The 13,669-nt window shown below is 40.6% G+C and overlaps 1 protein-coding gene across 1 annotated transcript in view; it reads right to left on the bottom strand.

The window, feature by feature from the left end:
- unc13b (unc-13 homolog B) overlaps window positions 1–13,669 on the bottom strand; it is a 404,018-nt gene that overhangs the window by 190,899 nt on the left and 199,450 nt on the right. The window contains exons 6-7 of the mRNA XM_033037251.1: window positions 11,607–11,680; window positions 9,204–9,261 (exon numbers count right to left, since the gene is read on the bottom strand). Of these exons, the coding sequence (XP_032893142.1) occupies window positions 9,204–9,261; window positions 11,607–11,680 (132 nt within the window). The remainder of the gene's footprint in view (window positions 1–9,203; window positions 9,262–11,606; window positions 11,681–13,669) is intronic.

Below are 13,669 nucleotides of genomic sequence, written 5' to 3' on the forward strand. Positions count from 1 at the left end.
CTAAAAATGTATCCTTTTCTTAAGAAATGGAATCTACAGGACATTCTTAATGGGAAAGTAGTGGGCAGAAAGGCATGTCATGCGTGGTTTGAAGAGTAAAAACTTGTAGTTTACAATGCCAAAATTGAAAAGTTGAGAAAAAACAAGGTGTACAGTTGCTTATTGGTTACAATCTGAGGAGTATGATGATGCTACTGATTATGATATGCCAAAGTACCAGCTAGCAACTGATCTTCTCCATAAAGACTTGGTCTATTGCTAGAAATTGTAATTTATTTACCTATCTGTTACGGACTTACAGCATATAATACAACAATATTACAGTTCTGATCTTGAGAATATCACTTTTTTGAATTTTCAAGGCAGTCTGGGTGTTTATTACTATTTCCGTCACAACGGTCAATTTTGTATTTAGCTACAATTAGGTAATTGACTAATTATATGCTTTAATTTCAGGTCATCCAAGTAAGATGTTTTATATTTGTTTCAGAATGCTTCAATCTATAATAACTGAAAATGTCATTCAGTTCTCTTAATTTTTAAGAACGTTATGGGCTTTTGACTGTCCTCGATCACAGCTTTTGTGTTAAGTCAATGGAAAAGCAATAGGGAACAAGATGCTGATTTCCGTGTATGAAAATGGCCATAACTGTTTTAATACTGAAGATATGAAAGTGAATTAGGTGTCAAATTAAACTTCTTTTTATGCTTTATCTGATGGGATAAATTACCGACTTGATTTTTTTAATCTCAAAATTTTGTAACGTTGCTAGATGATGGTTGTAATGAAACTGAACTGAATGGAGTCTGCAACACGAATAGCAATGGAAGAATGAACAATTGTTTCTCTTTTCATCAAATACAGTCCTTATAAAAAAAAACACAGCAATGTCTCTCATGTGGTACGTCTGATACTCCATAATGGATCATTATCTTTAAAGATGATAATCACTCCTAATATAGAAGAATTCCTTTGAAAGTCTTTTCATGGTGAGCTTCTTTGATGGTGGTGGAGCTATGTCAGTGGATTCTTATTCAACCTAGTAAGCTTTTAACGCAGTGATAGCTCTCTGACCCTTAGGTTGTGACAATGGGGTTCAGCAACAATGATGCTATCTGAAAGACATTTATGTTAGATCACCAGCCCACTGGATGATTGGTCTTCAAACATTCCTTCGGAGCCCTCAGATTCTCAGAATGATAAATTAAGATGCACAAGCTTACACTCCCCCTTCACAATGCCTCCATTAATTCTAAGGAAATCTTGAAGCAAGGATCTGTATCCTTCTTCTTCAAGATGAAAAGTCTGAGCTCTTCCTCCTTCAAATAAGCCACTTTAGTAGACTTTTTCTAGACTTTAGGAGAGCCCCCCTCTCCTCCCCCCATTCATCATCAACAACACCACAGTCACATCTGTGAAGTCATTTAAGTTTCTTGGAACCATCATCTCCAGGGATCTTAAATGGGAGGCCACCATCAACTCCACAGTCAAAAAGGCCCAACAGAGGGTGTATTTCCTGCGGCAGCTGAGAAAACACAATCTGCCACAGGCAATGATGGTCCAGTTTTATACTGCCATCATAGAGTCTGTCCTCACCTTCTCCATCATGACCGGGTTTAGCTCAACCATCAAGCACGACATCTAGAGGCTGCAGAGCATCGCTCGATCAGCAGAGAAGATTGTTGGCTGCAACCTTCCCCCCATCGACGAACTGTACACTGCAAGGGCCAGGAAGAGAGTGGGTAAGATCATCTCTGACCCCTCTCACCCTGGCCACAAACTCTTTGAATCACTTCCCTCTGGAAGGCGACTCCAGACTGTCAAAGCCGCCTCAGCCAGACATAAAAACAATTTTTTTCCACGAGCAGTAGCTCTACTCAACAGCTAAAAGTCTGTCGCCTCCTTGTGCTCTGGTATTTTAGTTCATTCTTCACATGTTTAAATTAATATTTAATTGTCTCCTGTTGTATCGTGTTGTTACTTGCGGGCAAAGCACCAAGGGAAATTCCTTGTATGTATACATATTTGGCTAATAAAATGTATTCAATTCAATTCAATCCCATTCATGTTAAATGCTTGGTTAACAAATCTTCCATGACAATTTGTTACAGCTTTATGCAAAACATTTCAGCTGCCTTGCTATCCTTCTGCTTCCCAAGACAAATATTTTTGCAAGTTAGCACGTTCCTTGAATAGCCTCCATAGAGTCATAGTCAGAGTCAAACAGCATGGAAAGAGGCCGTTCGGCTCTATCTAAACTAGCCCCATTTGCCAAAATTTCTGTTCAGTTTAGTTTATTGTCACGTGTACCGAGGTACAGTGAAAAGCTTTTGGTGCTTGCTAACCAGTCAGCGGAAAGACAATACATGATTACAATTGAGCCATTTACAGCCAGATACATGATAAGGGAATAACTTTTAGTACAAGGTACAGATAGTAAAGTCCCATCAAAAGTAGTTTGAGGGTCACCAATGAGATAGTTAAGTTCTAGTTCAAGGACTCCAAGTGCTACAAAGGTCAAAAGAAAGGCCACATTGCATCAGCATGTAGAGCACCATCACAGGACAAAGCACAAAAAAGGCTAGAGGAAACCAAATATGTGGGATTCACAGCCTCGTAGAACAGTCAGTGAGTAATTTACCTGGACTGTTCGGTACTATGAACGGTGGGTCTGGAAGGGAAGACTTTCAGACAAAGGTCAAAGTGAACAATCAATACATTATGATGTGTATTGATACCGCTGCTGATTGCACAATTATAAGCAAAGCCACCTATAAATCCAAGTTTAGCAATATGCCTATCACAGAAACAAACGTTCAGCTGAAAACGTACTCTGGAGAAGTATTGGAGACATGTGGAGAGATAGTTTGTGTACAACACAAAGGAAAGACTTTGAAGTTGCCAATAGTTTTCGCTCGTTATGTCAATAGGCCAACGTTGATAGGCAAAATCATCCTTGTGATTGAAGCAGTGCAGCGTAGGTTCACGAGATTGATCCCTGGGATGGTGGGACTGTCATATGAGGAAAGATTGAAAAGACCAGGCTTGTATTCACTGGAGTTTAGAAGGATGAGGGGGCATCTTATAGAAACATATAAAATTATAAAAGGATTGGACAAGCTAGATGCAGGAAAAATGTTCCCAATGTTGGGCGAGTCCAGAACCAGGGGCCACAGTCTTAGAATAAAGGGGAGGTCATTTAAGACTGAGGTGAGAAAAATCTTTTTCACCCAGAGAGTTGCTAATTTATGGAATTGGAGGGCAGTGGAGGCCAAGTCACTGGATGGATTTAAGAGAGAGTTAGATAGAGCACTAGGTGCTAGTGGAGTCAAGGGATATGGGGAGAAGGCAGGCACGGGTTATTGATAGGGGACGATCAGCCATGATCACAATGAATGGCGGTGCTGGCTCAGCTTACTGAAGCTGGACTGGAAATTTGTATTCCATGTCGAAGAGCAAACACAACTGGATCAGTTGTTATAGAAACATCATGCTAAAGCAGATTGAAGTGATTTGGCTACTCCAATAGTAGTGGTTCCGAAAGCGGACAACACAGTGAGATTGTATGGCAACTACAAAGTGGCCATCAACCAGGCAGTAGATGATGAACAGTATCCACTACCAACCTTATACGCTGAACTTGCTGGTTCCAAGGTATTCTCTAAGCTAGATCTGTCACATGTATATGCTCAGCTAAATGCTGATCGTAAGAGCCAGCAGTACCTCACGATAAACACACACATGGGGCTGTATATTGAAAAATCTTCCAAGCTACAATGGACATAATTCGACAAGGAACATCACGTAGTTTGAGCAATCTAAAGACTGTGTGCTTTCAATGCCCAACTTTTGACTTTCTTATTTCATATTCATCTAATTAAATGTTCTCACCTTTCCTTCAAACTCAGTAATTTGAAAATAAGATCAGCCTTCTAATCTTGATAATGGCAGTCAGGCAGTCTGTTAACATGCTTGTAGTGTATATAATAGTAACTGTAACTTTAAGTATCGAGTACTAGAGTGGTATGATTTGTGTCATGTGATATGTTCAATATCTTACCAGTCTCATGAATATGTGTGAGTATGCGTCGTGTACCTTTCTGAAATAAAGAAGACCCACACTGGCAACAGCGTGTACTGAAAACCTGTGCTTGTTTCTATCTACATGCTGAAGCCGTAATATCCTACAATGGCGACGAGGATCAGATAGAGTTTGTGAACTCAACCTTTAAATACAGTGCAGGACTGTTTTACAATATGCAGTATTGTTTAACATTTTAAACAGCAAATACAGAGCTGTGTCGCAGTTGTTTGCGAACCGGATACGTTAGGCCACAACACAGATCCTTCTATGCATGGGACTGTTGTTTAAAACAGCAACTGCACAAATCGTCTAGAGTTTGTCAGGCTATCTTTGTGTTGTGTTTACGGGGCAAGATGGCGTCCTTGGGATACATAGGTCGACTAGAAACTTTCGACAAGAACTGTGAAACCTTTACCTCGTACTGTAAGTGAATGGAAATATTTTTTTTAAATTGTAAATTACATTATTGAAGCTGAAGAAACTGAGGATGATGATCAAGTGCAGGTAAGAGCACAAAACAAGGCCACCCAGGAACGAAAGAAAGCCATTCTATTAACTGAAATTGGTTCCGAAGTTTATGAAACTCTCATCATCATCCTAGCTCCAGAGAAGGCAAGGAATGTTTCATTTGAGACTCTACTTTCAAAACGTGGTGCTCACTTCAATCCTAATCCCATAGAGATTGCAGAAAGTAACAAATTTCACACAAGAAACCAGACGCCTGGTTAGACTGGGCGAGTACATTATCTCATTGAAGAAGTTGTCTCTTCACAGCAATTTTGCCACATTTCTGGATCGAGCTTTGCGTAATAGATTTGTATGTGGAATGCTGGATTAGCGAATCCAACAAAATTACTGAACACACACACCAGCCCTTACCTTTGATTTGGCATGCAAAACTGCTTTGGCCCTGGAGATGACATGTCAAAGTGCACATGAGGTTCGACCAACTCATGCTGGCACAGTCAATAGTCAAAAGGCAGTTCCAAAACACAAGCATGACAAGACAGGGGAAAAGCCTCCACAGCAAAGTTCTGGGAAAAGCGCAGATATGTGCTATCAACGCAATGGTCACCACAAAGCAAATGAGTGCCAGTTCAAGGACTCTAAGTGCTACAACTGTCAAAATAAAAGCCATATTGCATCAGCATGTAGAGCACCATCACAGGACAAAGCAAAACAAAGGGCTCAAGAAAACCAAATGCGTGGGATTCACAACCTCGATGAACAGTCAGAGAGTAATTTACTTGGTCTGTTCAGTATCTATACTATGAACGGTGGGTCTGGAAAGGAAGACTTTCAGACAAAGGTCAAAGTGAACAATCAATATATTACTATGTGTATTAATACCGCTGCTGATTGCACAATTATAAGCAACGTCACCTATAAATCCAAGTTTAGCAATATGCCTATCACAGAAACAAACGTTCAGCTGAAAACGTACTCTGGAGAAGTATTTTGGAGACATGTGGAGAGATGGTTTGTGTACAACACAAAGGCAAGACTTTGAAGTTGCCAATAGTTGTCGTGAGATATGTCAATAGGCCAACGTTGATAGGCAAAAATTGGCTCCGCTTACTGAAACTGGACTGGAAATCTGTATTCCAAGTTGAAGGGCAAACACAACTGGATCAGTTGTTGCAGAAACATCATGCTATGTTCAATGTACGAAGGCATAAAGGTTGAGCAAACACACATCAGGATTCGACCCGATGTGGAACCTGTCTGCTGTAGATTGTGACCAATGCCATATTCGCTGAAAAGTAAAGTGGAAACTGAAATTAAAAAGTTGGAACAAAATAGTTTACTGGTTAAAACAGATGGCAGTGATTTGGCTACTCCAATAGTAGTGGTTCCGAAAACGGACAACACAGTGAGATTGTGTGGAGACTGCAAAGTGACCATCAACCAGGCAGTAGATTAGGGGTCGGCAACCTACGGCCCCTGGGCCGAATGAGGCTCGTAACCCGAAATCATTCGGCCTGCAGGCGGATTTTTTTTCCCGTAATCATCCGGAGCGCCAAGCGGCGAGCTCTGGCTGTACCGCATCCTGCGCAATGCCGCAGGCACAGCCGCACATCTTCTGTGAACACATGTAAGAAAGAGCTGCAGATGGTGGAAAAATCAAAGGTAGACAAAATTGCATGAGGCTGTCTCACCCATTGAGTTTCTCCAGCATTTTTGTCTACCTTCTGTAAACACGTGATTTGATGCCTGCCATCCGGGTTGGGATGGGACGGGATCCATGTGTACATGTGATAGATGTGCCCCGCCATCCGCTCACAGACATGCCTCCTGGCCCCTATGCAGAACAAGGTTGCCGACCCCTGCAGAAGATGAGTAACAGTATCCTCTACCAACCTTACAAGATTTATGCACTGAACTTGCTGGTTCCAAGGTATTCTATTAGCTAGATCTATCTCATGTATATGCTCAGCTAAATGCTGATCGTAAAAGCCAGCAGTATCTCACGATAAACACACACATGGGGCTGTTGAAAAGTTGAAAAGAGGCAAATGTACATTCTTACAGACTGAAGTAGTGTATCTAGTGTAGCCTTTCCCAGAGACGCGCCCGGGGCTTCAGCGGCGGGTGCAGCGGGGACTCTCGGCGTGGAGCGGACGAGCCCTCGCTGGGGCTCGCTGGAGGGGAGCGCTCCGTTTCGCTGGCCCACGGCAGACGGCAGCCTGAAGCCGCGGTCTACAGAGTCCCAGCTGGTGCGGCGTCTGCAGCCCGGGATCTCACGTTGGGGACCCGGGGGGAAGAAGAAGCTCCATCGGCCGGCCGGCAGACCAACTTCTACCGCGGGCGCAGTGGCGACTTACCATCACCCCTGGAGGGGAGCTTCGACCGCCGGCCCTGCGGTCTGCGGTGCTTCTGGCTGCGGTGCGAACTTTAAATCTTCGACCGCCGGCCTGCGGCCTACACCAGCCTGAAGCCGCGGTCTCCGGTGGGGAAGAGCTGATCCTGGACTTACCTTGACTTTTACCTTGTCCTTTTACCATCTGGACGCCCGCAGCGACGGCTGCGGAGGGTTGAGGTCCTGACCATGGGGGAAAATGGAGGAGGACTGGCCAATTTCTGTGCCTTCCACCACAGTGATGAATGCTGTGGTGGATGTTTGTGTTAAATGTTTATTGTGTTTGTGTGTTCTTTATCATTGTACCGCTGCTGACAAATTCATTTCACTTGCACTTTATGTGCAATGTGACGAATAAAACTGATTGATTGATTGATTGATATTGAAAAATCTTCCAAGCTACAATGGACATGATTCGACAAGGACATCACTTGTTTGAGCAATCAAGATGACTTGCTGATTGTGACTGTTACTGAGGAGGAGAATCTGGAGATACTCAGTGAAGTATTGAAGCGGCTTGATGATCCCAATATAAAGTTGAAAAGAGGCAAATGTGCATTCTTACAGACTGAAGTAGTGTATCTTGGTTTGAAAGTGGATCAACATGGACTAGAACCAGTGAAGGAAAAGAATGAAGCGATAGCAAACGCACAAACACCACAGAATGTGTCTCAACTCCATTCCTTCCTGGGTATGGTACAGTATTACTCATGCTTCTTACCTGAGTTACCTGAGTTAGCACACAAAGCTAGCTCCTCTTCACAAGTTTTTTTCAAGGATAAAAAATGGGAATGGTCCAAAGAGCAACAAAATGCTTACGATGCATGTAAGAAGAGCTTGACCAGTAATGCATTACTTGTACTACGATACAAATCGCGAGTTAAAGTTAGCTTGTGATGTGTCCAGTTGTGGGATAGGTGCTGATTTCACATGTAATGGAACATGGACAAGAGAAGCCTATAGCATTTGCATCACACACACTTACCAAGAGTTAGCGTAATTTTGCACAAATCGAGAAAGAAGCCCTTGGTATCATCTTTGGGATCAAGAAATTCCATCAGTATCTGTTGGGTAGGAAATTCACCCTGATTGCTTACTGATCATAAGCCATTTCTCACTAGTCTTAGTCCTCGGTCAGCAATACCCACAATGGCAGCCTCGAGGATGCATCACTGGGCAGGTTCTCCTGTCACAGTATGACTACAGCATTGAGTACCGCAGCTCAAAAGAAAATGCTATCGCTGATGCATTGTCGCGTTTGCCTCATGAAAAATCTGATGTGAGCACTGTAGGTATTATCCACGTCACAGAAGCAGTGGATAATGACTTTCCAGTCACACCAGCTGAAATTACTAATGAAACTCAAAAGGACACTGCTAAAACAAGTAAACGAACAAACTTTATGTGGATGGTCAGAAATAAAACCATGTACTAATGACCTAAAACCTTATCACAATAGACGACATGAACTGTCATGTGAGCAAGGGTGTCTTAAATGGGGTCACAGAGTAGTAGTACCCAATTGTTTAAGACAAAGATTACTTAAAGAACTCCATAGTGAACATATGGTGGGAATGAAGTCTACAGCCAGAGGTTGCATGTATTGGCCAGGATTGGACAATGACATGTGTAGCACCTGTCAGTGTTGTGGAAGTAGGCCTGCCCAAGTTAATAGAAGCTATTTTTACTGGTAATCTATTTGAGACATAACAGGAGAATAAAATGGTTGCAATTAATTATATTTTGCAATATCTTTAATTAAAAAGTAATTTACTGACAGAGTATTCAATTCATACTTCCATGATTTAGCATTTTATTACTATCTACCACTATCTTTTTGATGAACTGAGGCAAATTGTATAAAATCAAATTATTGCACAAATAGCAATAATAATTTAATTTCTTAATTTCAATAATAATTTCTTGCATTGATCTATCCATATCATCCAAGCATGATATGAGCAGTACTATATAAAACTTTGCATCAACATGCCTCAAATAGTTATATCAAAGCACAAATGTGATTCGTGGAATTTTAAAATACAAACAGGAGAACTTTGTAAACTTTTTTTTTAAATCGCCTTTTGCAAGTGATTTTTTAAATTATAACTCTCAAATAAAATACCATATGATGAGTATTGGAAAGAAATACAAAAGGTTTTTGTGTGAGAAATTTAAAATACAACAAACAAATTTTTCTAAGCAAAGCAATGAACAATGATTCAAGTAACAAGAAGCAATCTTTCTATTAAACTTACAACACTGGGAGGGTGCTGTGGGCAAAGGCTTCTTCTGGACTTCTTCCTGAATTGTGTACTATAAAAGACAAGGAAAGGAGAGCTAATGTGACACAATACAATTATTAAAATTGTTTGTAACATCAATAATACTCTACATATAATTACAAAAAATATAGTTAAGGTTAATGAACATCTAATAATACGCTGTATGCAGAACTTTCTGTAAATATACTACTGTTAAGGATCCCATGACTAGAAATTAGATCATGTGGCATGATGTTTCCGTTCGGTACAAAGTTAAATTTCATAGAATTGAGGATTCAGGTTACATAATGTGGAACTCCCATGCTTGCAGCACTGGGGACCCCAGATATCAGCAGTGGATTACAGCATGAAGCCACCTTTTTGCACCTTAGAAGGGGCATGTGGGGCAGATCTCAAGCTGAGAATGTAATTGGAGAGCAAGTTCTTCCATAGTTGAGGAAGTAATGAGTAGCCTAAAGCACCAGGCCTTTCAGGAGTTAGGAAGTACTTTTACACACAGGATCGGCTGACTTCAGAATACCATTCTGCAAACATAGATTGAAGTTATTTTAAATAGTTTAACCAGGTGACATAATTTAACATCATGACAAAACCCTTTGATTAAATTCCAAATGGTATGGAAGGTTAGATCGCATGGGAGCCAGGGAAAATTAGCTAACTGGATACAGAATTGTCTTCATGGTAGGAAGCAAAAAGTAGTGGTGGCAGTTGTTTTTCGGACTGGTGGACTATGACTGATGGTGTTCCTCAGGGTCGGTGCAGGGCCCATTGCTTTTGTTTATTAAGAATTGCAGCAGGATCTTGATCAGATGGCCAAATGGGTAATGAAATGGCAAATTGAATTTAATAATGTGGTGTAGATTTTGGAAGGACAGGACCTTCGCATAGTAGGCTCTGGGGAGTGTTGAAGAGCAGAGGGATCCAGGAGTATAAATGCACAGGATCTTGATCAGCTGTGCCAATGGGACAAGATATCGCAAAGGAATTTAATTCAGAAAATATATGGTATTACATATTGGGAAGTCAAACCAGGGCAGGACATTCGCAGTGAATGGTCGCCTTAGGGAGTGCGGAAGAGCAGAGGGATCTAGGAATACAATTACATAGTTCCCTGAAAGTATATCACAGGTAGATAGGGTGGGTATAGAAAGATTTTGTTAGGTTAGCCTTTATTAGTCAGAGAAATGTGTAGAATTTGGGACGTTATGGAATAGATGTACAAGATGTTGCTGACACCACACTTGGAATATTGTGTTTAGTTTTGTTTATCCTGCTACAGGAAAAATCCCCTTATGCAGAGGAAGTGCAGTGAAGATTTAAAAAGATGTCGCCTGGACTTGAGGGCCTGAGCTATAGGGAAAGGTTGGGCAGGCTAGGGCTTTATTCCATGGCGCAGGAAGCAGAGCAATGATATTATACAGGTGTATAAAATCATGAGGGGAATAGATAAGGTGAATGAGCAGTGCCTTTTTTCCAGAGTAGGGTAATTAAGAACAAGGGAGCGTGGGTTTAAGATGAGAAGGGAAAGATTTAATAGGAAACAGAGGGGCGACTTTTTTACACAGACAGGTACAATAGCAAAATTTAAAAATATATGGGTCATTGAGTCATACAGCATGGAAACAGGCCCTTTGACCCAGTTTGCCCATGCCAATCAAGGTGCCCATCTACACCAGTCCCATCTGCCTGCATTTGCCCCGTTTCCCTGTAAATCTTTCCTATCCATGTACCTGTTCAAATGTATTGAAATGTTGTTTTAGTTTCTACCTCAACTATTTCCAGCAGCTCATTCCATACACACCCACCACCCTTTGTGTGAAAATGGTGCCGCCCAGATTCCTATTAAATCTTTCCCCTCTCAACAAACTTAGATCCTCTGGTTTTTGATTTTCCTACTCTGGGTTAAAGACTGTGCATCTACCGTATCAATTCCTCTCATGATTTTATATGCCTCCATAAGATCACCTCTCACCCTCCCACATTCCAAGGAATGAAGCCCATGCCTGCCAAACCTCTCCCTCTAGCTCAGGCCCTCAAGTCCTGGCTACATCCTCATAAATCTCTGCACCCTTTCCAGCTTAATCTTCTCTGCACTCTTTCCAGGTCAAACACAGGCAAATGGGACCAGCTTAGAGGCGGCTTCTTGGTTGGCATAGACAAATTGGGCTGAAGTGCCCATTTCTGTAGGGGATGACTACTTCCTCTTTCTTGAAGCTTGCATGTGAAAAGGCAGCATTTTAAATTCCCACTTTATGATAACAAACATTGTTTTTAAATTCTAACTTCCATTTCAAAGAACTCTTCATAAATTCACACATAATCATTTTACAATTAGACAATTATTATTTTTTCCATTTGAACACATCTTTTATCCACCTCATCATGGTTCCTTATGGCATTCAATTTCTCTAATTTATGTGTCCAATATATTGCTTCTTCTTCTGGGATATCTGTGAAGAAGCATAGCTGCAATTATTATATCTTCAGAGAAATAAACTATACCTTATCAGATAACACAGCAAACAACAAAATATGCAGACAGCAAAATGCACTTAAAATAGTAGTGCCAAACATTTCATTGTTTCTCCCAAGATTGCCAGCCCCATCCCCAGGGCAGAGCAAACCTAAAACTTACCCATTCTAGGAGTTAGCCCCTGGTGCCTGGAAAGAATTCAGGGATTTTTCCAAACACCGAGCTTTCCTTTTTTTCTTCCTCAGAGAAACTCATTCGGAGAAAAGTCATGCATATGAACACGGTCTATCAATTCTGAGCACAACAATCACATTCTTTTAAATTAATATTTTAGTCTTAACATTTTAGATTCCTGATTACACCAATATTTTAGAATGGCCAAGAGGTGGATCAATTTGCAATACTCTGCAAAATGTCATGCCTAAACTGCTATAAGGCACAAATTAGTTATGCATTTGATCACACTACTCGGACTTAACTCAATGGACCAGCTGAACCATGGAAGATGTAAGATGGGTTGTAAAGCTTTCAGGAATACTTCTATCTGAGGAAGGCAATATTCTGTTGACATCACCAATTTCAGTGACATCTGCTACAAAAGTGAAGATTTTCATGGCCAAGGCGACTTTGTCCAACCATCCAAGAGAAATTGTGTCAAAAAGGCGAGAAATTATATGGAAAATATAGAGTTTCAAAAGAGAGGCCAGGAAAGACTATCCAATATTTGGTATGCCCGTACAGAAAAAAAGTTCACCAAAAGGATTGCCTTTCATATAGGTTTTGAGGTGAAGTATATTGTGGATGAATGGCAGTTTAAGCTAATTTTAATAAAACATTAAATATTACAATGATTGAAAGCAAAGCAATAGTTACTGGAAGTACACTTTCAGCTGAATGACATGGCTGCAACAAAATTAGATATTTTTGTCATTAAAATCAGAGATAAATATATCCATGGGGGAACGGGCATTACCAAAGGTTTGCACTTCGAGCTGTTTTTAGAGAATGGTGTGGTGACATACAGTATAATGGAGCTCTTCAGTTTCACACAAATAGACAAATCAAATAATAAATTGAAATTCTGCAAGGCACTACATAAGTTATATTTAGAGCAAAAGTCTGATCCACCCAAACAACACTTATTTTAACATGTCACCTTCAAATTCACTTCACAAGAACACATTCAACCTCAGACTAAGAAACACTTCAAAAACAAAATCACAACACTTAATATCACACAATGTAGGACTTTATCTCACAGTGCACATCGATCATCTTCTTTGCAGCTTCCTGTCAATGTTCTCTTAAAGAATACAATAATGTCAGGATTACAACAGCTAAAACAGACAAAATTGTTCAATTTTTGTTTGAACGCATCATATGTTAATAATTTCTGGAACATTCAATAAAAATCCAAATGGAATTAGTTGTTGGATGAAAATGAACAAGATCTGGTAACAATGAAACAGAAAATGCTGAAAACAGATCAGGCAGCATCTATGGGAAAGAGAAATAGAGTTAACGATTCTTTAACAGAACTGTTCTGACAAAGGTAGACAAAAATGCTGGAGAAACTCAGCAGGTGACGCAGCATCTATGGAGCAAAGGAAATTGGCGACGTTTTATTCAGACAAAGGGTCGGGGATAACTTTTTCTTTTTCTATAGATGCTGCAAAATTGGCTATGAATTTCCAACATTTGCAGTTTACTTGGATTTCTATTCATTGTGCTACTGAACTCTACACATCGCTTCAGTTATGGTTTCAAAGGTCTTTTATTGTCACGTGTCCCAATTAAGATACAGTGATATGTGAATAACCATACAGCCATACTAAAAAAGCAACAAGACACACAGCTAACTACATAAAAGTCAACATAAACATCCACCACAGCGGACACCCCACATTCCTCACTGTGATGGAAGGCAATAAAGTCTAATCTTCTTCCCTCATTTTTCTCCCGCTGT

This window comes from Amblyraja radiata, chromosome 1 (genome assembly GCF_010909765.2).
Source record: "Amblyraja radiata isolate CabotCenter1 chromosome 1, sAmbRad1.1.pri, whole genome shotgun sequence".
In the NCBI taxonomy this organism is placed as follows: domain Eukaryota; kingdom Metazoa; phylum Chordata; class Chondrichthyes; order Rajiformes; family Rajidae; genus Amblyraja; species Amblyraja radiata.